Source organism: Sceloporus undulatus, chromosome 2 (genome assembly GCF_019175285.1).
Source record: "Sceloporus undulatus isolate JIND9_A2432 ecotype Alabama chromosome 2, SceUnd_v1.1, whole genome shotgun sequence".
Classification (NCBI taxonomy): Eukaryota; Metazoa; Chordata; class Lepidosauria; order Squamata; family Phrynosomatidae; genus Sceloporus; species Sceloporus undulatus.
In genome coordinates, this window is record NC_056523.1 from 321,646,270 (window position 1) to 321,671,760 (window position 25,491).

Sequence of the window (25,491 nt, forward strand, 5' to 3'; positions counted from 1 at the left end):
ATTACTTTACAATTCAAGTGAAATAGAAAAAGATTCCAAATTTCCAAACATACTTCCTAGGGAATGTAAAGATCAATTGTCTATGTTTTGGAGAGAGAGAAAAGGGCATTTTAGGCCCAGGAAAGATCTTGTTACAACAGGAGGTGACCCAGGAATCTGAGTCCCTTCCTGTTGGAAAAAAATAGATATCTCTTGGCCCTAAAATGGCCCAGAAGATGTGGCAAAACTGCTTCCCATGGCCCCTAGGGAGTAGTGGGTTCATCTGGGGGAAATAATTCAAGGGAATCCTGGGTTGCAACCTTCCAAGTTCCCTAAGCTTGCATAGTTGCCAACATGACTTTTGCCATTGTTTATACTTCAAACAGGGGGCAGCCATTACAATTTCCTCACCTGTACTGGTGTGGTTGATATTACTAACAAGCATTTTGCCATGACATTTTTCAGCATGTGGAGAGACATGGTTTGTGGAGACGGAGGTCTTGTTGTGGGAGATGCTCATCTGAGACTGTCAGAGATGTTGGGCTGGATGGATCAGTGGTTTGATAAAGCAGTTTCACATATCCACATACAAAGCTTAGAAAACATACTCAGGAGTGGTTGTGTTGCCAATGCAGCACAACACAACAAAACCCAAAATTCACAAAATAGTGATACCTTTTTGAGCCAACTAAAAAGCACAAAAATGCATCATGTAAGCTTTGGAAGATTCACCAGCTTCCTCATTAGACAAAGATGTTTAAAATCATAAATGAGAATAAAAGTGATAGTGTCAGAGTCACAAGCCAACATTTTGTCTCAGATGTTACTACTGTTGTCAGTTAAGATGATCTAGAACAAGGGTTCCCAACATCTCATCTTCCATCTGTTTTGTACTTCTATCTATCCTTCTGGCCTTTGTCCTGATATGGTGCCCAAGGAAATATGCAACAAAAAGTTCAAACAAGATAGAACTACCAGATGACAACAGCAACAACCCCAGCAATTAAATAGGCTATCATATTAAAACATCATTAATATAAAATGGATAAAATCTTTTTTCTTTTGTTTTTTCAAGATAAAAGTGCAGCACACTCTTCCCATAAAATGATGTTTCTGCAAAACCAACTATCATTTAAATGGCCATTTAAAGAGAAACATTATTACATGCTGAAGAAAGGAAAACAGTGAGGGAGCCTTCTTAGCAACTCATGGAAGAGAACCCCATGCAGGCTGCAGTCACACTGCAAAATTAATGCAGTTCAACACTTCTTTAACTGCCATGGCTCCAACCTATGGAATGCTGTGATTTGTAGCTTGTTGTAGCACTAGAGCTCTTGGACAGAGAAGGCTAAATATCTCACAAGACTACAAATCCCAGAATTCTATAGCATTGAGCCATGGCAATTAAAGCAGTGTCAAACTGCATTAATTCTTCAGGGTAGATGCATCCTTGAAAAGGTCCTTTCATGTATACTCACCAGAAAAGGCTCTGATAAGATAGAGCCTTCTGAGGATCTTAAAACTTAGTCTGGTTCATTTAGAGAGTTAATTAATTAGCTGGCTGGTGAGAAAAGGTAGATGGTCTATTTCTAAATGGGTCACACAGAGAGTGACTGGGGGAACATGGATTGGCCATATGTGAGTTAGATGAATGCAAGCTTCTCAGATGCACTAATGTAGATCTACATACTGTATGGCCCTTAGATATTCCTATCTGGAATTGGTACTGGCAATCCTGATCTGTCTCCTGCTGAATACATTTTATCAGCCCTCTAGTCATTGCATGTAATTCTAATTACAGTATGACTGACAGCTTATATTTTCTGTGATGAACCTCCATTTGTGCTTCTTGCACAGTCGTATCATACTGCTGATTCATGCACTTTCTGGAAAAGCAAAGGGCAGTAGCCATAATCTGACTGACAAAGAAAGAGTATTTAATTGTTATCTGTACTGACATCTTGTATATCTGTTTGAGGGCCAACAGAAAGATGGCTCAGAATTGTGACCATGGATTGTACCTCTAGTGCCTAGAGTCATGACTACTACCACCTAGCTGATGATCCCATACTATCTGTAGGACTTGTTTTGGACTATAGTTCCCATAATCCCCCAGACAGCATAGCCATGGGCCATGTTGGCTAGAAAATATGGAGCACTGAAGCACCAGCAGGTAATTTCTCAAAGTTGGGGGGAGGCTTTCACAGAATCATAAAATCATAGAGTTGGAAGAGGCCTCATGGCCCAATGAGTCCAACTCCCCATTCAGTACAAGATCTCCAGCTAAAATATTCCCAGCTGGTAGCTATCCAGACGCTTTTGGGAGATGTCCAGAGAATGAGACCTTACCATCACTCTGGGCAACTGGTTCCATTGCCAAACCGCTCTTACTGTCAAGAAGTTCTTTCTACTGTTCAACCTAAATCTACATTTAGGCAGCAAAAATCAAAGCCATAGTTATAGGATGGGAGAAGATATATGACTCAGCAGTACTACCTGCAAAAAGAACCATGGGAGTATTTTTGCTCATGATAAACCCATGCCCATCCTATATTTCTGAATTTCATTGTTTCTACCTAAAAACACTATCACTACATTTCAGACACACCATCTTCCTCCTTCAACTCCTTCTCGACACATTACAAATTTTCAGGGAAGGGTCAGATCACTCTTGCTAGAGCTCTGTATGGATCTTCTGTAGAAAGCTTTTGAAATTGACCCAAGAGATGCATGTTGTCCCCTAGCTTTAAAACACAGAGGGACAAAAGGCAGCCATGTGGCTGCAAAAAGCTCCCATAGTTGTTTCTGTGACTCTTGACACAGTAGCATCTGGTGATGACTTCCGTGCCATTGAGCCAGGGAGTCAATTCTATGCGTTAATCCAGGCTTTGAAAGAGCTTTCCAAGGTGCTGAAACCTATTCTGAAATACAAAACTTTTTATTTCCAAAACTCTTGTATTTTTAGGCCTAGCAAAGGGGTAGATTCCTTCCAAATTATTCAAATTATATTTGTCAAATAGAGGAATCTAGTTCATCTGAGTAACTGTGAATCCAGATTCAAGTTTATTCTAGATGCAACAATCTCAGGCCAAAAGCAGACAGAGGGGAAAAGCTAGCTTTTCCCAATTCACAGAGAACCCACTGACCACACTGCCAGCTCCCACAATGGGCTGACAACTTACACACAGTCTACACTGCTTCCTCCTATTGCAAAGATGAACCCACCATAATCGGCAATCATGGCTGCAAACTGCACCGCACCATTATTATTTTTCTTACACCACAAATGCATGTGCACAAGTGCATGGCTGCTCTGCTCTGCCAGCAGCAGCCAATCACTTCTCCCAGCCACCAGCCCATTGGACAGCCTTCAAGAGACAAATGATCAAGTTCTGGTATGGTGCATAAGTGTGCCCAATGACACATTGGCACAGCACACTCCTGTTCAGTCATGACAACCCCTTGTTACCAAAGCAAGGTGGAGGACTGGGGGAGTCCCCACCAAATATTATAAGGTTGCTTTAATTGTTGGGAAAATTAGCCTTTGCAAAAAGCTGGTTAAACATTAGGAGCATTTGCACCTGTGTGTATCAGTAATAACTGAGGAGAACTCCAGCTTTGGGGTGAATTAAGAGGGCTTTGTTTTGAAAAAAATCAAATGCACAATATCAATTCACACAGACACAGTATTCAGAGCTAATCAAAATGGTAATATAGAAATGGAATAGCAGAGATTGAAGGGTTTGCAATGGAGTGACATTTACCTGTCTGATGAGCAGACCATAGAAAACTGGAGTGGCCCAGACTGGGAGGTTTGCAGGGGACACAGAACATACACAGAGTGCTGTGCATACAGAGGCTAGGTTCTCGAACCAATATTTATACCTGAATTCTAGCCCCAAGCAATGGGCTACCTTGTCAGGCAACAAAGGCTGGATGTCCTTTCCCAGGAATTGACAGAGTGATTACAAACTGGTTGATGGTTTTAATTTTACTGTGACAAAAACAGTGATTGGATCAGTATATCTCCAGGATGGATGTATAGAGAAGTTTGGATAGGTGATTTGGGTGCAAGGAGATCCTTTGTCTCAGGTTGCAAGAGGACATGTGGATGACATGGGGGAAGAAAAGAGAACTTAATACTCATATTTAGATTTGATTGTCTTCTTACCTGGATGTGCACATGCCTTGGGTCACACTCTTTTTGTCCTGGGAACCTGACCTAGTTTTTCTGAAAGGTCATCAATCTCTCAAAATCATGCTACCTCCAGATATGAGATATGAAATATGGGGACCCTAAAATAGAGCACAGGGTATGCATGCTATGTTAATACCCCCCTGTACATATCCCCTTTCTTCCCCCGGCCCCCTGTTGAACAAACCAGTTTGCTAATGTTTTTATTAAAACTATTTTATTTTTGATACTATGATGTATATTGTCATAATTTTGTTTCATGATGTGTGTGATAGATCAGTGGTGCCACTGACCACTTGTACACTTGTTCAATCGATTTGCAGGTGGGTTAAAAATATATATTATGGCCAGCAATCCTGTCTCCCATTTCCACACTGCCACCAGTCTGCATGCCAATTCATTAGTTTGCTCTTTCCAAATTGAACCAGAGCAATATGGGATTCATTTTGCGCCAATGTTATGCTCCGATTTGGGGCCATTTTTCTGCCATTTCAGCCACATGCATCATTTGCACAAGTGAATTCCAAAAAGGGGCAGGGACATTTCTTTCAGCCCATGCAGACAAGTCCTGAGTGGAGGCATTTAGGAATGAGGTCAAGTATCTCTGAGAATGTGACTCTTTTTCTGGAATTATCTAACTGGAAGGAGAAAGAAAAAGAAAACTTTCCCTCTACAAAATATGCATTTCCAGCACTGAATAAGAGGGCGGCTGCTGTGTTTCCTAGGACTGGTTCTTTGTTTCCCAATGGCTGTATGACAGAAATTCAATGCATAGCCATTTCTTTATTTTTGCACTATCAGGCAAGGAACAGTCACACCAATAGCATTTCTGCCTATATCCATGGTTAAGGAGACAGGCATCTCCACTGAGATGATAAATTAACATGATCCAATAATCTGTGCCATATGTACACTGATGTGCTTCATTTACTGTTAGTTGTATATATTTAAAAAGCTTCCCCCACCCTCCACAGACTTTCTTTGGGCTCAAAGAGGCTGACATAACCAATTGGAAAATGAAACAGAAAGAGTGCATTCTTGAAGCACATTGCAAATGCATGCTGCAGTCCCTTAAGACAGACATTCCCAACCTCCTGCCCTCCAGATAGTACTACAGGTCTCATCACATACACACACATCCATCCAGCATGCTGGGATCAGACTCAAAAAGAAGATCTCCTCTCAGAGGCATCATTAAGAGGGTGCAAGGGGTAGAAAATGCACAGGATGACACCTCAAAGGGGGTGAACACCAGTGGGATGATTGCTCCCATCTGTCCCAAGACACACTCCCAGCTGTCTCTGTCCACCAGCCTGGGCACCTCTCCTGCTCCTGGGTCTGGTGTGGCTGCTGCCTGGTCAGGAAAGAGATGGTGCATTCACACTACAGGGATAATCAGGTATGATCCCACTTTAACTGCCATGGATCCATGCTAGGGGGTTCTGGAAATTTTAATTTGTGGTGTCACCAGAGCAGAGCTCTGTTCATGCCTTTGACAGTGAAAATGTCTTGGCAATTGAGCCACTTGCTTAGAGAAATGGTGGGGGGTCTCCTTCTTTGGAGTTCTTCAAAAAGAGGCTGGACAGCTCTAGCTGGAGATGCTGCACTGAGCAGGGGGTTGGATCTGAAGGCCCATACAGCCTCTTCCAGGGCTGTGATTTTATTATTTATTTTAGGATTGGAAAATTTTCCCTTTTATATAGACTGAGAAAAATGATGAAAATTCTGTATTTTGAAATGCAGGCACTTCATAAAGACAGAAATGTGTGTATCGTGTAATTTATGAATCTAGACAATACATTATTTTTACAGAGAAATACGTGATTAGGTTAACTGAAATCAATACCTTCACTTGGTGTTTTGGTAGAAAACAGATTTGTTAATATCTATTTCCTAATTTTCAGCTCTGCACACGATGAATTTTAGCTGTCTCTTATTATTTTGAAAACCTGGCAATATTAATTACAGTATACAGTAGTGTTTTGAACATTGGACTATGACTCTAGGAATCAGGGTTCAAATCTCCACTTGGCCATGGAAACCCACAGGGTGACCTTTGACATGTCACACTCAGCCCCAGAAAACCTTGTGATAGGTTTGCTTCAGGGTTGCCATAAGTCAGAAGTGATTTGAAGGCACACAACAACAACACAAAGTGCTTTGGATTTGCAGAATCCAAACAGGCTCCTATATTATTATTATTATTATCATCATCATCATCATCATCATCATCATCATCATCATCATTTTAGAAGCATCTCACCAGTAGCTCTCATATGTTTCCTAGTATGTGTAGGATTATAAGTAGATTCCCTGGGTGTTAGCTCTTTTTCTGGGAAAGATGAAAACTGGTTCAATTAAGATATAGCCTCCTTTAGCAGGATTCACAAGTGGAAGCTTTGGATCTCTTGGGTCTCTCTGAGACTAGTTTTAACAACGTAAGGCAGCAGGCAGTATGAAAGTTTCATAGTTTAAAACTTTCCTAATTACAGTTTGTTCTCCATTTTCCACGGATTCTCCATCCATGGATTCAACCAACCACGGCTTGAATTTTTTTTTTAAATCCAAAAAGCAAATCTTGATTTTGCCATTTTATATAACGGTCACCATTTTACTGCCCCACTGTACATAATGGAACTTGGGCATCCACAAATTCTGGCATCCACCGGGGGTTCTGGAATGAAACCCCAGCAGATACCAAGGGCCCATTGTATATTCAAAGGTACATCCAAACATACCTACATGCAGTGCCTCAACCCTTTCTAACTACAAGCACATTTTAACTCACCCTCTTGAGTGATTTAATGTACCACTTTTCTATGTTTTTAATTGTATTGTCCTTTTAATATTGTGAGCTGCTCACAATATCAGTTCTGGGGAAAGAGCAGGATATTAGTATTCCTACTTATAATACTAATGATGGTGGTGGTGATTATTTTTGTTGTTGTATTTTCTGACTTATGGTGACCCTAAGGCAACCTTATCACAGGGTTTTAGATTTGCTTAGATTTGTTGTTAATAGCCTTCAAGTCAACATGGTGACCCTATGAATAGGAGACCTCCACGCCACCCAATCTTCAATAGCAATAGCAATAGCAAATACATTTCTATATCTCTTGTCAGTGCACTTAATCACTCCCTAAGTGGTTTACAAAGTGTAAGCTAATTGCCCCCTACTGTCTGGGGACTCATTTTAGTGACCTCAGAAGGATGCAAGCCTGAATTGAGCTTGAACCCTTTCCCTGGTATTGAACTCACAACCTTATGGTTTTGAGTGAGTGGCTGCAGTACAGGCATTTAACCACTGTGCCACTAGGGCTCCTCCTTGGATGCCCAAGTTCCATTATGTACAATGAGGTAGTAAAATGGTGACCATTATATAAAATGGCAAAATCAAGGTTTGCTTTTTGGATTTTTTTTTAAAACAAAACATTTTCAAGCTGTGGATAACTGAATCCATTGGTGGAGAATCCATGGATAGAGAGGATAAACTGTAATTAGTAAAGTTTTAAACTATGAAACTTTCATACTGCCTACTGTGTTACTTTGTTAAAAATTAGTCTCAGAGAGACCCAAGAGATACAGCACTTCCACTTGTGAATCCTGCTAAAGGATCTTTAACCAGCTCTTGTAGATTCATAGCAGTGGCTTCTCTAATTGAATCTATCCATCTGGGCAGTGTTCTTCTTTTAGCAAGCATTATAGTCATTTTGTAGTGAGTCCTTTCTTCTCCCAGTATAGCCAAAGTACATCAACCTCAGTTTCGTCATCTTTGCTTCCAGGGAGAGTTTTTGCCTGGTTTGCTCTAGGACCCATTTATTGGAGGTATCCTAAGCACTCTTCTCCAGCATCACATTTCCATTGAGTTGATTTTTCCCTTCATCAGCTTTCTTCAATTGTCCAGCTTTCACAACCATACATAGAAATGGGAAATAACAACGCACAATCAATCCTCATTTTAGCATTTAATGATATAACTTGGTACTTTGGGATCTTGTTTAGCTTCTTCTTTGCTGACCTTCCAAGTCTTGTTCTGGTTTCTTGACTGCAGTCTCTGCGCTTATGGTTGAGCCCAAGTAGGTAAAATCTTGATACAGCTTAGATACCTCCCTACAATAGGTGATGGAGCAAATGGGGAAAGTTTTAGAGACAGCATGTACAGGGTAGAGGCATCCAGGGAACTTTACTGACTAAAGCTTCATTGCTCCAATAGCAAAGGGGATTAAAAAGAATGCTTGGTTGGGAAGAATTTCCCAATCATATGATTATTAATGCTTCTGCTGATTAAATACCAGGCAATGGCAACATAATGTTAAGTCCTGTATGAAGTTTAGGAGTTGTTGTTGTTGTGTGCCTTCAAGTCATTTCTGACCGTAAGTCAGTGGTTCCCAACCTGTGGGTTGCGACCCCTTTGGGGGTTGAATGACCCTTTCACAGGGGTTGCCTAAGACTATCAGAAAACACATATTTCCAATGGTCTTAGGAACCGAGACAGTGCTAATTTTATGGTTGGGGGTCACCACAACATGTGGAACTGTATTAAAGGGTCACAGCATTAGGAAGGTTGAGAACCACTGCCCTAAGGTGAACCTATCACAGGGTTTTCTTGGCAGGTTTCTTAAGGGGTGGTTTGCCCTTGTCATCCTCTGAGGCTGAGAGAATGTGATTTGCCCAATGTCACCCAGTGGGTTTACATAGGTGGAGCTGGGATTCAAACCCTGGTCTCCCCAAGTCATAGTCCAGTGCTCAAACCACTACACCATGCTGGCTCACAGTTTAGGAATAAGAGGCTTAATTGGATCTAGACCTTTGCAGACAGAGTCAGCCCTCCATATCCATGGTTTGAAATTATTTTTAAAATATATACATTCCAAAAAGCAAACTTTAATTTTGTCATTTTATATAAGGGGCACCATTTTATGATGCCATTGTATTTAATGGGACTTGAGCATCCATGCTGGTATCTACAGTGAAATCCTGGAACTAAACCCAATACCAAGGGCCCAATGTATTTGGAGTAAAGAACAGCAGAGAATTCACCACAATGACCATATCTAATTTTGTCTAATGTCAGTTTAAGCAGGGCTGGGCCTGATGATTTGTCAGGTAGGAGACCACCAAACAATACGAGGGATCTCCTAGGAGGGCAAGGAAAGAAAGAATTCTACCTGAAACCCTGAACAGCTTTTACTGTCTGTCAGAGGCAGACTGCCTCTGTTACAGACTGCCAAAATAAAGCTGCTTTGGGTCTCTTTGGAGGTACAGGTATGCTATTTAAATGATGCATGGGTCCTAAGAGTCCGGAGGTCGCGCCAAAGCCACACTCCATTCCTAAGCACTGGAGTGCAGCTTTGGTGCAGCTTCTGGATTCTTAGGATGCTTGCATAATTTAAACAGCATACCTCCAAAGAGACCCAAAGCAGCTTTATTTTGGCAGTCTGTAACAGGCCAGAGTTACTATATTGGCCCACATGGACAAACGTTTTAACCTCAATGTAAGGCAATTTCCTATCTCCCCAGGGTTCAGATTCCAGAAGTACCTGCTTTACAGTTGTCAATGAGTTCATCTGCACTGTAGAAATAACGCTGTTTGACCCCACTTTAACTGCCACGGCTCCATCCTACAGAACCCTGAGATTTGTAGTTTTGTAAGGCAATAGCACTCTTTGCCAGAGAAGGTTAAAACCTGGTATAACTACAAATCCCAGGATTCTATAGGGAACTACAGCACACAAAGTGGTGTCAAAAGTCATCATTTCTGCAGTGTAGATGCACTCTATACTTTTAAAGATAGAGCTGCTGCTTGAAACTTTGGTGAAAGCTCATAGATCCTGTTTGGCAGCTTGTATTCCAAGTTATTTCCCTTGCCTTTCAAGGGAATGTGATTCGGGTTGTTTTGATACCTCTGCGATTAAAAAAAAAATTATGTGCCACTCAGAAGCGAGAAGAAAATACAGCATTGCATAATACCGTTATTGGATCATGGAAACATTATAAAAGTGATGTACCTGTATTGCATGTTTTTAAGTTCTCCGGAAAATTAGATGAGAGGAGAAGGTCTATGTTGGTTGGTCCAGGCCACAGCCCTGAAGGTTGTAAATGAGAGGATATAAAGAATTACTAGAGATTAATAATGGAAACAAGAAAACAGTACTATTCAGATCCAGATTTTAGTCTGCATTGCAAAGTATCTATAACTGTGAATCAATTTGGCTTAATACCTTGTGCAGAGAGAACAGGTTCAAATATCCTGAAGGGATCAGATCCCATCTGATGGTGGAAGCTAAGCAGGGTCAGCTCTGGTTAGTACATGAATGGAAGACCACCAAAGAATATGAACAGGTGCTATAGGCAATATTCAGAGGAAGGCAATCATGAAGTATAATTATCCCTAGCCTAAGAAAACCCTACGAAATTCATGAGGTTGCTATAAATCAACTTGAAGTTGTGCGCGCTTACACACATTCATTAGGTAGCTCATTAAAGTGCAAATTAAAATCCAGAGAAAGGGGATCATCTCTGGTTTAATCTCCCTAATTTATTTGTCTTCCTCTCTCCAGAACTAAGAGGAGGGTGCAAAAGTAGGGAGCAGGATGGCCCATGGGCTACCTGTTTGCTGCACATGGCATGAAAGCACTTTTGTCCTACATGCTTGAGAGCCAGTGTGTTGTAGTAGTTTGAGTATTGGACTAGGACCCCAGGAGACCAGAGTTAGACTCCCCATTCAGCCATGGAAACTCACTGGGTGACACTGGGTAAGTCACACTCTCTCAGCCTCAGAGGAAGGCAATGGCAAACCTCCTCTGACTAAACCTTGCCAAAAAAAAAAAACCTCACACACCCTGTGATAGGATTTCCTTAAGGTCTGCATAACTCAAAAACAACTTGAAAGCAAAGAACAACAACTATGGTCCAAAACACACTGCAGAAATAATCCAGTTTGAGACCACTTTAACTGCCCTGGCTCAGTGCTAGGGAATCCTGAGTACAGTAGTTTATTGTGGCCCCAGAGCTCTCTGACAGAGAAGGCTAAATGCCTCACAAAACTAGTTTCCAGAAATCCCTAGCATTGAGCTTGGGGAGTTAAAGTGGTCTCAAACTGGATTATTTCTGCAGTGTGTTTTGGACCTATGCTAATGTTTAAACCATTTTCCTTTCTAGTTAAAAGCACCACATAGATTTTAAATCATTTCCCCTCACAACAACCCTACAAGGTAGGCTTGTGTTAATGTGCCAGTATTGTAGAAATTATAGTTACTGAGCCTGATCTGGTGCTCTACCTTGCGTTATAGGTGAGATTTGAACACATGGCTTCCTGGTTCACAGCTCATTGCCTTACATTGTTGCTCACTTAGCTATTCACCCATAATTAAGGTCTTTTCCTATTTCTCCTTGTTAGGAAAAGAAAGGGAGCCACCATGGTGTAGTGGTCTGGCCATTGGACTATGACTCTGGAGACCAGGTTTCGACTCCTGGCTCAGCCATAGAAACTCACTGGATGGCCTTGGGCAAGTCACATTCTCTCAGCCTCAGAGGATGACAATGGCAAATCCGTTCCGAAGAAAGATGCCAAGAAAACCCCATTATTGGTTCACCTTAGAGTTGCCATAAGATGGAAGGGACTTGAAGACACACAACAACAAGGAAAAGAAATCTGTGTTTAGAGTTGCTTCTCTATTATGCAAATGGAGTGGGCAGAAAACAGACCTAATGACAGAACTCTGTGTGATCTGCAGTAGATCATCAAGGACTTCTGATTCCCGCTGGCTCCCATCTTTTAGATTGATGAAATGAAGAAAGCTTGAGAGGGAGAAAATACCTAAAGACATGAATTTGGGGGTGAAAAAACTGTGAACTCACTAAATCTTCCAAAAACTCTTCCTTGGGTTGAGTATGTGCTTAGTAGGTACCCTGATCCTAACTCCTATGTTACGTCTTGGCAATGTTACTTTTTGCATTACAGCCCCCAGATCTCCTGAGAGCCTTAAGTCTGTGTGTCAGTGTCCGTGAGGGACTGTTTTGCATTTGGATCCAAGTTGATGCACCCTCAGGAAATGGTGTGGAATTATGGGAGTTGCAGCCCACCAACCTGGTGTATGTCGGGTGGCTTTTAGTTGCTGTTGTTGGTCCTGAAAATATGACCACACACACACACATATATCCACTACTGACAGCCAAGGCCAGCCCAAAGCCTTTTGCTGATTAAAGACAAAATGGTGCAAATGCTTGCAGGAGAAATAGTTAAATCTTATTTTAATGCTGGCAAGTGCCATTCTCCCAAACATTCAAGAATCATAGAATCATAGAGTTGGAAGAAACCACAAGGGACATCCAGTCCAACCCCCTGCCATGCAGGAACTCTCAATCAAAGCAGTAAGATTAGTAGGTGCAAGACAGGACATGTGATGCACACAGGCATGTCCTCTAAGGTAGGAAAATGTGAGAGGGAGGAAAGATTCAAGGAAATTGGCTGCTGGACTGTCATTGCTATCCCCTTCCCAGCATCTGGGGTAGTTATTTCCTTCCACCTAATGAAGGGATAGAAAACCTTTGGCCCTCCAGTTGCTTTGGCCAATAAATCCCATCAGCCCCACTCAGCATGGTGAATGATAGAGAGTGTGGGAGCATCATTCCAAACTTATGAAGAGCCAAGGGTAGTGGTGGCTGGCGACTCCCATGTCAGTGGACTGGTGAATCCATCAAAGGCTCTGGCTAGCTCTGGAGGAGATTACCATGGTGCTGAACCCATTTCGGACCACATTTCAGCACCCTGGAGAACTCTCTCATTTTTATGGCAGAAGTCTGCAATGAAATGTCTGGCATCTCACTGTGAACTTTGCATGGAATGCCCACGTATGCTCAGTTGCTGTAAGGCTCTTAGTATTGCCTGATATCTTGTGAAACAACCCTATATATAAGCAACATGGTACACTTCCACAAACTTGACCACTGTTTGGAGAATAAAACATCATCTGAACATCCCTGGCCAAGGGGTGTAGTCCAAGCAGAATTTCACCATAATCATCTTTGTTTTACCGACTTAACTTAAAAGTGCAAAGGTCTTTGCCCTAGACAGTACGCAGTTAGAGGACAGATCACGTTGTGATCACCACCAGAAGTTACTTTTAAAAACTACATGTTGGCTGGGAGATTCTGAGAGATATAGCTCTGCAACAACACCTGCCTAGATTATGATCTAAGTAAAACTGAGTCTTTGTAGACAAAGTTCACTCAGGAGACATCCAAAAGAGTGCTGAGTTTAAGCATTCAGTCCATTAATTCTAGAGCAAGACATACATGGTGTTCCTTATTAAAATATAATATTATATTAATATATACTAACTGCTCTATTTAATTATGTAGGGCAGTACCAAGTGACACTGCTGGCATGCATACATAAGTTGAAGTCTCATGGTGCTTGCTTGAGAGCTAGACTGGAAGAAGCACCCATCAGTTTGTTCAATATATAACACTGCTACTTGTGATAACTGACGTCAAAGAAGGTCAAAGCTGCCCGAATGGAAGATAGGAGCGCATCTCTACATATGGTATATGATGCTCCGAGAGCCATTCCATGACCCAGTACAGTCGCAAATCTTCAGTGATTACTTGTAGCTATTATTCTTATTCTTATTTTCAGTTTGGGATGCAAAGCTGCTTACACCAATTAAAACAAACATAGCTAGAAACTGCCAACATGCAAAGGTTTAAAATGTAATTAAACTATCAAAATTATAAAATAAAACCTGTTAAAGACATGATGCTGACATGGTGGTGAATCCATTCTGGCTTTAATTTGAACCTGAAAGGTGCTGAATTTATTTGGGGGGGGGGGGGAGGCTTCAACACCTTGGATAGCTCCATTAAATGCAGAGTGGATACACCCCACTGGCATGGAAGTCCCTAGTCACCATCAAATCTGAGCCTGGCTGTCCCACTTCTTCTGTCCCAAACAATTCCTGGCACACAGAAAAGTAGCTTGAATCCTTCTCCCTGAAATGCTTTACAGAGCGGTCAAGAGCAAAATCTGAGTTAAAACCAGAAGTTTGAGGAGAAGCCAGGCATAGTCAAACACGCATTCTAGACTTTAGGAGAGCGGATTTCAGTAAACTTAGAGAAATACTGGGGGTGATCCCATGGTCAGGAAGGGAGTTCAAGATGGATGGGAGTTTCTCAAAAGGGAGATCCTGAAGGCACAAATTAAAACAGTTCCAGTGAAGAAGAAAAATGGGAGGTGTCGCAAGAACCCAGGATGGATGACCAAGGAACTTTCAGCTCAGCTAAATTTTAAACAGAACATGTATAAGAAATGAAAAAATGGGGAAATCACCAAAGAGGAATTCAAACAAATAGCTAGCAAGTGTAGAGATAAGGTCAGAAAAGCTAAAGCGCAGAATGAACTCAGGCTTGTTAGAGAGGTTAAAAACAACAAAAAGCGCTTTTATGGATATGTCCGCAGCAAAAGGAAGAAGAAGGAAATGGTAGGACCACTGCATGGAAAAGATGGCAAAATGCTAACAGAAGACAGAGAAAAGGCAGAATTACTCAACACTTTCTTTGCCTCAGTCTTCTCAGAAAAGGCAAAGGGAACTCAACCTGAGGATAAAGGAGCAGAGGACAAAATAGGGGAATTTCAGCACAAAATAAGTAAAGAGATAGTACAGGAATTCCTTGTTAATCTAAATGAATTTAAGTCTCCAGGACCAGATGAACTACATCCAAGGGTATTAAAAGAACTGGCAAATGTAATATCGGAGCCATTGGCAATAATGTTTGAAAACTCCTGGAGAAGAGGAGAAGTCCCAGCAGACTGGAGGAGGGCAAACGTTGTCTCCATCTTCAAAAAGGGGAAGAAAGAGGATCCAAACAATTATCGGCCAGTTAGTCTGACATCAATCCCAGGAAAGATTCTAGAGCAGATCTTTAAACAGAGAGTCTGTGAACATCTAGAAGGCAATGCCATAATCACAAAAAGTAAACATGGGTTTCAGAGAAACAAATCATGACAGACAAATCTGATCTCTTTCTTTGATAAAATTACTCGCTTGTTAGATGAAGGGAATGCTGTGGATATAGTATATCTTGATTTCAGTAAGGCCTTTGACAGGGTTCCCCATGACATTCTTGCAAACAAGCTTGTAAAATGTGGGCTAGACAAGGCAACTGTTACGTGGATTTGTAATTGGTTGACTGGATGAACCCAAAGGGTGCTCAACAATGGCTCTTTTTCATCCTGGAGAGAAGTGACCAGTGGGGTCCCACAGGGCTCTGTCCTGGGCCCAGTACTGTTCAACATCTTTATCAATGACTTGGAGGAAAAAATTGGGGGCATACTTATCAAATTTGCAGATGACACCAAATTAGGAGGAATAGCTAATACACCAGAGGACAGGATCAAAATTCAAAATGACCTGAATAGATTAGAAAGCTGGGCCAAAGCTAACAAAATGAACTTCAACAGGGAGAAATGTAAGGTACTGCACTTAGGGTGAAAAAATGAAATGCACAGATATAGGATGGGGGACACCTGGCTTAAGGAGACAACATGTGAAAGGGATCTAGGAGTCCAAGTAGACCACCACAAGTTGAACATGAGTCAACAGTGCAGCAGCTAACAAGGCCAATGCGATTTTAGGCTACATCAATAGAAGTATAGTGTCTAGATCAAGGGAAGTAATAGTGCCACTGTATTCTGCTGTGGTCAGACCCCATCTGGAATATTGTGTCCAGTTCTGGGCACCACAATTCAAAAAGGACATTGAAAAACTGGAGCGTGTCCAAAGGAGGGTGACTAAAATGGTGAAGGGTCTGGAAACCTTGCCCTAGGAGGAACGCCTTAGGGAGCTGGGGATGTTTAGCCTGGAGAAAAGAAGGTTAAGAGGTGATATGATAGCTCTGTTTAAATATTTGAAGGGATGTCATATTGAGGATGTCCGACTAGGACCCGGAGCAATGGATGCAAGCTGCAGGAAAAGAGATTCCACCTCAACATTAGGAGGAACCTCCTGACAGTAAGGGCTGTTCGACAGTGGAACACACTTCCTAGGAGTGTAGTGGAGTCTCCTTCCTTGGAGGTCTTTAAGCAGAGGCTAGATGGCCATCTGTTGGGGATGCTTTGATTTGGATTTCCTGCATGGCAGGGGGTTGGACTGGATGGCCCTTGTGGTCTCTTCCAACTCTATGATTCTATGATTCTATGATGTGGTCCAAGCCCAGACACAGGTTTAATAGCAGAGGAGGAGCATTGTTACCTCTACGTGTACAAGTTCACATATCCTGGTGTGCATTATTATTACCTCTTCTCCTGTGACCACTGTATATGTCTGATTAACAACAATCCAGCAGTTCTCTGTAACACCAGATTTTGGTGACAGTAGTTCAACAGCCTGATCTCACCCCTCTCTGCCCCTTAAGAGTGATTCTTAACCAGTGGGGAATATCAGGTTCTCAGTTCATGTGGTCACAGTTTGGGGGAAAGAATTATTCAGTATTACTGTATTATTTATAGTACTTTTTAAAAATAGTACCTGTACTATTTTTTTTAAAAAAAACCAATTACTTTCTTAGTGTGCATTTATTGCCCATGTTGCACTGTATTATCTCTCCTTTATCTTTCCTGGTCCCCAAGTTAATTTTAAAATGAAGATCCCAGTCTAATTTCAGATGAAATGAGAAAGTTTGAAGGGAGCACAAGATGTTTGTTTACCAAAGGGAGATGTGGAGAAATGTGTTTTCCTTAAACGAGGCTGCCCAGTGTTGGAGATGTTCGGAGCAATCCTTCTTCTTGGTCCCATCAACCTCACAGGCACTTTGAGTGAGGAAATAGGAAGCAAGGCCTTTTTGGTGGTTCCTGCACTAGGGAGGCTAGACTAGACTTGTTCCCTCCTTGTTGTACTTCCATAGACAGAGGAGGAGTTTTTAATTTAGGAACCGACTGTTTATAAAGAAAAAAGCTTTTCTTTATGTATTGTACAGTTTCTTATTTCTTGCTTTTTTAATGAATATGTTTTAAATTGTTCCTAGCTCTATAGGTAATTTAATTATATTTCAACTCTTAACTTTTTGCATGTTTTCAGCAGCATGTGCTTTTATTTGTATCAAGTTGAATTGGACACTTATCAGTAACCATGCATAGAGCTGTGTTAAATAGTGTTGTTTTACACATGTACCCACATTTATGTGTCTCATGATCTCTCTTTTCTTTATGCAATGTGATCTCACAGCACCTTTGAGACTAACTGAAATAAAAAGCAAAATCTATTATTCTATGACTAAATAAAAGGTTTAAAAAACACTAATACAAATAATAGAAATTCATCAGTTAGTCCTGCTCAAAACATTATGGAATACTTCTTGGACATAGAAGGCTGAGAGGTAATTCTGTTTTAATGTAACAGTTTTCTATGTCATTAATTGCACCGTTTTTAATCTTGTATGCTGCTCTGAGTCCAGGTTTTGGGGAAAGGGTGGGAAATAAATAAATAAAATAATTGGTAGGACATATCCTGGAAAAGGAGGATGCCTGGTCACCCTGATGGCGCATTGGTTAAATGCCAGTACTGCAGCCACTCATTCACATTGTGAGTTCAGTTCCAGCAAGGGGCTCAGGGTAGACTCAGCCTGGCATCCTTGTGAAGTCACTAAAATGAGTACCCAGCTTGTTGGGGGCAATTCTAGTTTATAGTTGTAAATGGCTTAGAGACTTTGAAGGCTTACATGACTGGTATCCATGGGTTTTTGTGGGGGTTTTCGGGCTATGTGGTCATGTTCTGGAAGAATGTATTCCTGACGTTTCTTAGATGCTAGCCACAGATGCAGGTGATACATCAGGAATAAATTCTTCCAGAACACCGCCTCATAGCTCAAAAAATCCACAAAAAGCTATGCTTAGAGATTGCTTAGTGCAACATGAAGCGGTATATAAATGAAGCTACTACGGCTATTCAAGACTGCTTTGCATACTGATTTTCCAGACTAATAGGGCCAAGTCTTATGGTTCTTTGTCTTTGCCTCTCCAGCTCACCCAGGAGCCTCAAGGGGCCCCAGGAGGACAATGGCCAGTAGCCCTTTGCCCGCCGCCCCCGACCTCCTCCTGGCCGCCCCGTCCAGCGCCTTCCCGGCTACAGAACCACTGAATCAAGCACCTCCACCACCCCCACCTCCACCCCCTCGAGTTTCCTCCTCCTGCAATCCGGGGCCCACCATGAAGCCCAACCAGGTGGGCCAGGTCATCCTCTACGGCATCCCCATCGTCTCACTGGTGATCGATGGCCAGGAACGGCTCTGCTTGGCCCAGATCTCCAACACCCTCCTGAAGACCTTCAGCTACAACGAGATCCACAACCGTCGGGTGGCACTGGGCATCACTTGTGTCCAATGCACCCCGGTCCAGCTAGAGATCTTGCGTCGGGCGGGGGCCATGCCCATCTCGTCAAGGCGTTGCGGGATGATCACCAAACGCGAAGCAGAGCGGCTCTGCAAGTCCTTCCTGGGCGAGAACCGTCCTCCCAAGTTGCCAGACAACTTTGCCTTCGACGTATCTCACGAGTGCGCCTGGGGCTGTCGGGGCAGCTTCATCCCAGCCCGGTACTGTTGGAGTATTAGCATCAGTGCTTCTTTGTAGATCTATGTTTTCTTTCCTTGAGAAGTGAGGGGCGTCTTCTAGCAGGAACATTGGTGTATATCTCTATGGTCATTTCATCAGTGTTGCTTGGGAAGAGGTCACTTCTCATACCCCTCCCTTTTCTAGGGTTCAATAAAATGTATTGCCCTTTGTTCTCTGTCCTTCTTCCTCTCTCTGCTCTCACCAAGAATGAACGCAGAAACCAGGTTATGCTACTAAAGATGTTTTTTCTTCTTACTTACACACAGGAGAGTCAGCTCTAGGCACTTTTCTATCAAGTATAGTTTTCTCTTGTTGTTATTGTTAGCTGCCCTTGAGTCTGTTCCAACTCATGGTGACCTTGTGGATGAGACATGTCCAAGAATCCCTCTCCTCCATTGCCCTGCCCAGATCCAGCAAGCCCTTACCCATAAACCCCCTAATCGAGTCTATCCATCTGGTTTGTGGTCTTCCTCTCTTTCCCTTTGCCTATTAGGAACCACTCTGTTTCCCCGAATTCTGTTCCTCTTGTCCTTGGTACAGATACCTCATCAGGACTATCTGATATAGTGGCACCCCTATGTCTTTGAGTGTATTACATAGCTTTTCATGATCTATACAGCCTAGATGTAGCAATAAAACAAGTTTCCTTTTCCCTAGCAGTATATCCTGTTTATTTGCCAGAAGCTCAGCTCTGGTAGAATTTTTACCAAATACCTGTGGAGTGCATGATTGTGCAGTGGCTTAATGGTTAAGATGCCAATTCTGATGATCAGAAGATCAGAAGGTTGGCCTGGGTGCTGCGTGATGGGGTGAGTCCCCATCACTAGTCCCAGCTTCTGCCAACCTAGCAGTTCGAAAGCATGCAAACGTAAGTAGATAAACAGGTACCATTTCAGTGGGAAGGTAACAGTGTTCGGTGCAGCCAGTCTGGCCACAAGACCACCAGAGTCGTCTTTGGACCATGCTGGCTCTTTGACTTAGAAATGGAGATGAGCATTGCCCCCTACAGTCAGTTATGACTAGACACTCATGTCAAGGGACTACCTTTACCTTTAACTTTATAACCTACAGGTAGCAATAAAGCAAGTTTCTTTTCTCTACCAATGTATCCTGTTTATTTGCCAGAAGCTCAGCTCCATTAGATTTTTACCCAATACCTGTGGAGTCCATGCTTGTTGCTGTTGGTGCTGCTGCAAAACTTGCTTAACCACAACTAACCATAATCCTTTTTCCCCTCAACAGGTACAACAGCTCCCGGGCCAAGTGCATCAAGTGCAGCTACTGCAGCATGTACTTCTCACCCAACAAGTTCATCTTCCACTCGCACCGCACCCCGGAGGCCAAGTACACCCAGCCGGACGCCGCCAACTTCAACTCTTGGCGCCGTCACCTCAAGCTGACGGACAAGAGCCCCCCAGATGAGCTGGTCTTCGCCTGGGAGGATGTCAAGGCCATGTTCAATGGGGGCAGCCGCAAGAGGGCCCTTCCGACGACCTCAGGAGGCCACCACGGGGTCCCTAACCCAGCCGTCAGGGCTGGAGGCGGAGGCGGAGGCAGCGGAGGTGGCCCAGGGGTGCAGCCCCATTGCCACCCTCTCAAGGCAGTGGTGGGCGTTGGGGGAGGTCTCCTCAGCCCTCACCTCTTAGGGGCCCCACCACCCCCACCGCCACCACCACCTGAGCTCCACTTGCCCAAAAGGGGACGTTTCCTCGATGACGACGAAGACCTCCAAGAAGCCGTCGCAGCTGCTGCCGCTGCCGCTGCCGCAGCAGTAGCCCACAATAGTGGCAAAGGACCCCGAAACTACCCGGTCATCCCGGTCCCCAGCAAAGGGGGGCCTGCCTTTGGGGGGGTCTTGCAGAAATTCCCTGCCTGTGGGGGCCTCTTCCCTCACCCTTACAGCTTCCCCGCCGCTGCCGCCTTCAGCCTCTGCCACAAGAAGGAGGACATCGAGGGCTTGGTTGGGGCTCCCAACTCTGCCACTGCAGGGCCCAAAGGCGTGGGAAGCGTTGCCTCGACGACAACAACAGCGGGGGCCACAGGAGCTAGCCTCTCGGGCCTTTTCTGGCCCACAGGCCGCAAAGAGGCAGCCACAGCTGCAGCAGCTGCTGCAGCGGCTTTCTACCCACCTTTCTGCATGTTTTGGCCCCCAAGGACCCCTGGGGGGCTGCCCGGCTTGCCGACATACCTCCAGCCCCCTCCTCCTCCTCCTCAGCCCCCTTTAAGTGGGGAGAGCCCCGGTTTGCTGAGGCAAGCCTTCCTCGACTTGGGGGAGCCCAATAGTGAAGGGAATGCGGCTGGGTTAGGAACCCCTCTGACAGCAGCCAGCAATGGAGCTACCTCAGGGAGTGGGGGCTTTGACAGTGGGGAAGGGGCTCACTCGCCTGAGGTGGAGGGAGCCCCCACAGCCCCCCAGACCCCACTCCTTGAAGGGCAACCCCGATCCAAAAGCGGCTCTTCTTCCTCTTACCACCATTCCAGCGCTTTCCGCCCTGTCGGGGGTAAGGAGGACTCGGAGAGCTTGGCCAAGCTTCACCACCACCACCACCACCACCATCCCCACTCCTCCTCCTCTTCGCCCCCTCAGCCTCCAGCCCCACCACCGCCTCTCCTGCTCCTGCCGCCTGAGCCGTCGGGGCACCGCCTCTTATCGCCAGTGGGCACCACTTGTAGCTACCCGAGTGAGGAGAGCAGTGAAGAAGAGGAGGAAGATGAGGAGGAGGAAGGAGAAGAAGAGGAACCCGAGGTGGACGTCGAGGGGCACCACAAGGCACCCGAGGAGGAAGAGGAGTTGGAAGAGGAAGAGGAGGAGATGATGATGATGATGGAGGAGGAAGAAGAAGAGGGAAGAGAAGCCGAGGTTTTGGTGGACCCCGTCGGGGCTTCCAGCCGATACCCAGCGGACAAAGGACTCCCTGTCCGGGAAAAGCCCTCCAAGATGGGCTCTGAGGAGGGGAAAGTGGAGGAGGGCCCTGATCCCCAGCTACTCCGATTGCGGCCTCTTCCTCCTCCTCTTCCTCCTCCTCCTTCTGCCCCCCAAGATGGAGGGAGCCCCAGGGAGAATCCATCTGCAGAGGAGCCCCCTTACAAAGAGGTAACTATTCAACACACACACATACACACAAACATCTAGGCTTGGAATCATAGAATTGGAAGAGATCTCAAGGGTCATCCAGTCCAACCCCTGCCATGCAGGAACTCACAATCAAAGCACCGCTAACAGATGGCCATCCAGCCTCTGCTTTAAAAAACCTGCAAAGAATGAGACTCCACCACTCTCCAATGGAGTGTGTTCCACTATTGAACAGCTCTTACTATCAGGAAGTTCCTCTTGAGGCGAGTTCCCACTATGAAAAAACCGAGTTGCTGATCGGTGTAAATGACCCTCATTCCCATTTGAAACCGGTTCCTGTCGCAAAAGGATTGATTCCTGTCGCGATAAAGCGAGGCAAACACGAAACCCCTGATTTTTCCAGATGCTAGTTTAAAAGAGGCTCTTTTGAAAAGAATCGATTCCGAAGAGTGTTCAACAAGTGAGAGCAAGAGTTTGGAATCTCATCCCTCCTCAGTTTTTGGGAGATTTCACACACACACACACACACACACACACACACACACACAGCCTTTTTATTTGTCAAGTCTAACAATATTGAGGTGGAGTCTTGATTTCAGTGGGTCTGCTCTAAGTAGGGCTAAGTCTGGATCCAGTCCCTCAGCCTGACTTCTCTTAATTAGTACAAAATAGGGAAGACATATCAGCTGGTGAATAGATAAGTTGCATCGATTCAAGAGCTCTGCTTCAGTCAGGATCTACAATAGCTTTTAGATGTTTGTCTCCAGGTTGACAAACCTTTGAGCCAGACTTGGTAGATGCTACCCAAAGGGCCCAAACAGGACATGAAAGCAAGGCAGCTTCCTGTGTTTTGTAGCACATATTGTTCAGGTGTACACTGCCCCTGCAGCAGGTATCTCAGTGCTTGGAGGTATCCATTGAAATAGCCCAGGATTAGTTGGCCATGAGTTCTCCCAACTCAATCTATGACCCTACAAAGGTGGTTGAAGGCCATCTCCAATCATCCCTGATCATTGGCAACGCTGGTAGGGGCCAGTGGGGCTTAAGGTCTAACAACATTCAAGGATCTAAGGTTCCCTTCCCCACAAACCAGCCCTCTGAGAAAGAAAAAAATCTAAACCAGTGGTCATTGTCTCCTAAAATGGAAAGGTGGTCTGTTCCCACACAAACTGGGATTTCCTCCAGAGTAAACAAAGAGCACAATTCAGCCAATTGTAAGGTCATAGGGAGCCCTGGTGGCACAGTGACTAAATACCAGTACTGCAGCCACAACATTGTGATTTCAATCCCAGAGGGCTCCAGGTTGACTCAGCCTTCCATCCTTTCGTAGGTTGGTAAAATGAGTACCCAGCTTGTCGAGGGTAATTGACTTACACATTGTAGAGAGTTCACTCTGAAGTGGTATAGAAATGTACATGCTATTGCTATTTGATCCACACATTCAAAGGAATGCTCTCCCACTGACATCGGGGTACAAATCTGGCAAAGGCAGGTCACTGTGTTGCAGTATTAGTTCCCCAAGTTCACAAACATTTACTTGGAAGCCTGTCCCAATGAATTTATAGGGATTTCTAGCTTAGGAGACACGGCTTGGAAAGCTCACCATGGAGTAGCCAATGGAGGTGGTGGGGTTGGCATTTTAAAATCATGAGTCTCTTTGGTCTAGAAAACCAGTGATTCTTAACTTGTGGTTCACAGACCCCCAGGAGGCTGCAGTGCCCTCACAGGGGGTCTGTGAAGGCTTAAGCCCACCTCTTCCTTGGCCATATGAAAGGAGCCAAAGCAAAGTCTGGCTCCCTGCCTGCCTGGGCTTGTGCATTGCCATTCAAGCCACAAACTGGTGAGAAGAAGAAGGAGAAAAATCTTCACACACCCCTGGCACTTTTGAGGGATGATTTAATGAATGGTGTAAGAGCCAGTATGGCATAGTAGTTTGAATGTTGGACACCAGGGTTCAAATTCCATTGAATTCTGGCTGGGCCACAAAAATCTATTGGTTGAACTTGGGCAAGTCACATTCTCTCAGAGGATGGCAATGGCAACCCCCCTCTGAAGAAACATACCAAGAAAGCCCTGTGTCTTAGGTTTGCCATAAGTTAAAGGCACTCAACACATACACACAATTGTTAATGGTTCAGTGTTCTATTATTGTTGTTGTTGTTGTTGTTGTTATTGGTTTTAAATTTTGAGTTAAATGTTGGGGAAGGGCTGTGGCAACAAAATATATTTAAAGGCGGTCCTCGGTAAAGAAAAGATTAAGGTCTAGCTCTTACACTGGCATCCTAAATGCGACCCTGAAAGAGATAGGAAGGCCTCCCCCAATTAAAGCCTAGGGACCCCCTTGCATCACCTTTATACCTGTTCTTTTCCTGCTTCTGTTCTATTTTATCTCCCCCTGCCTGCCCTCTCTTTCTTGTTAATGGCTCATCGACTGAAGTAGGGTTTTGTTGTTTTAATTCATGTCTGTTCATTTGTTTTCATTCTGGCAGATCCAGAAAAGCAAGGAAGGGAACCAAGTTGTCGTATCCCTGAAGGAAAACAATTTCTCAGGCAAGACACGAAGGCATCTCTTTTTCTTGCTCAATCTCTCTTTCAACTAAGAACGTGGCTGAAATTGACTAATGCTAATTGTGGGTGGAGATTGGATTTGTCCTTCGATGTTGCTATTGGAACCGCTGTTGCTGCTGAATGTGACTGCAAAACCTCCAACCCTTAAGCATACAACATGCATGTATGGTTGGGAGCGGGAGAAATACAGACATTCATACACCTCCTAGAATATAATAGCTCAGACTAATATTAGACTATAATAGATCAGTCTAGTATGTGGGTAATGTACAAGCTGCATGTGACACTCAGAGCTGTTTTTCAAGCCCCAAGATGTTCTCATCCCGACACCACTCTGGGGAAAAAATTAAATGGGAATTTTAAATATATATTATTATTTAATACACTTAACAGGGACATCCCTCTGGAAATTAAATAGGTACACATCAGTTTCTATATTATACCTATTGTATTTGCTTTCAATAATATTATCTAATTATATAGGAAGATGTCAATACCTGTATTATACAAACACAAGTTGCCTTACACATGCAGCTGTGCATTCAGGGAGCATGGTGTAATGGTTGTATTCAGCTTTCAGTTGCATAAACAGCATAAGCAGCATAAGCAGCATTTTGCACATACAACTATTCTGCATGCAGTTTTGCATGCCTGGGCAGAGTGTAACTGTTCATCAGCACCTTCAATGTGGCTTGAGTCACTGGGATTGTGAAAACAACTGGCACATTGGCAGATACACAGTTGGTTGCTCCATGTTGGTATTCAGTAGAAAGGTGGTGTAACACAACCACCACTTATGTACATGAGTGTAGATTTACACTGCGCCTACACAATGGAGGATCCTGGCTAGTTTCACTACAGACCAGCCTTTCTTGAATGTTTTTGTTTTATCCTGGAAGTATCCTTTTTAAAATAATTTGTGTGTTTTGGTAAACCACTGCATAAAAAATATTTTATCTATAGTTCAATTTTTTTTAAAAAAAATCATGATCTCTCATGGAAAGCCTTGTGACATCCCAAGGAACTAGGCTTGTATATAATACAATTATTGTATTTAATACAATCTAATTA

General features: G+C 43.7%; 1 protein-coding gene across 1 annotated transcript in view; it reads left to right on the plus strand.

Moving 5' to 3' along the window:
- The window catches only part of SKOR2 (SKI family transcriptional corepressor 2), a 102,886-nt gene that overhangs the window by 34,140 nt on the left and 43,255 nt on the right, over nucleotides 1-25,491 (plus strand). The window contains exons 2-6 of the mRNA XM_042447861.1: nucleotides 18,193-18,760; nucleotides 20,022-20,269; nucleotides 20,345-21,280; nucleotides 21,821-21,873; nucleotides 24,342-24,402. Of these exons, the coding sequence (XP_042303795.1) occupies nucleotides 18,228-18,760; nucleotides 20,022-20,269; nucleotides 20,345-21,280; nucleotides 21,821-21,873; nucleotides 24,342-24,402 (1,831 nt within the window). The 5' untranslated portion in view covers nucleotides 18,193-18,227. The remainder of the gene's footprint in view (nucleotides 1-18,192; nucleotides 18,761-20,021; nucleotides 20,270-20,344; nucleotides 21,281-21,820; nucleotides 21,874-24,341; nucleotides 24,403-25,491) is intronic.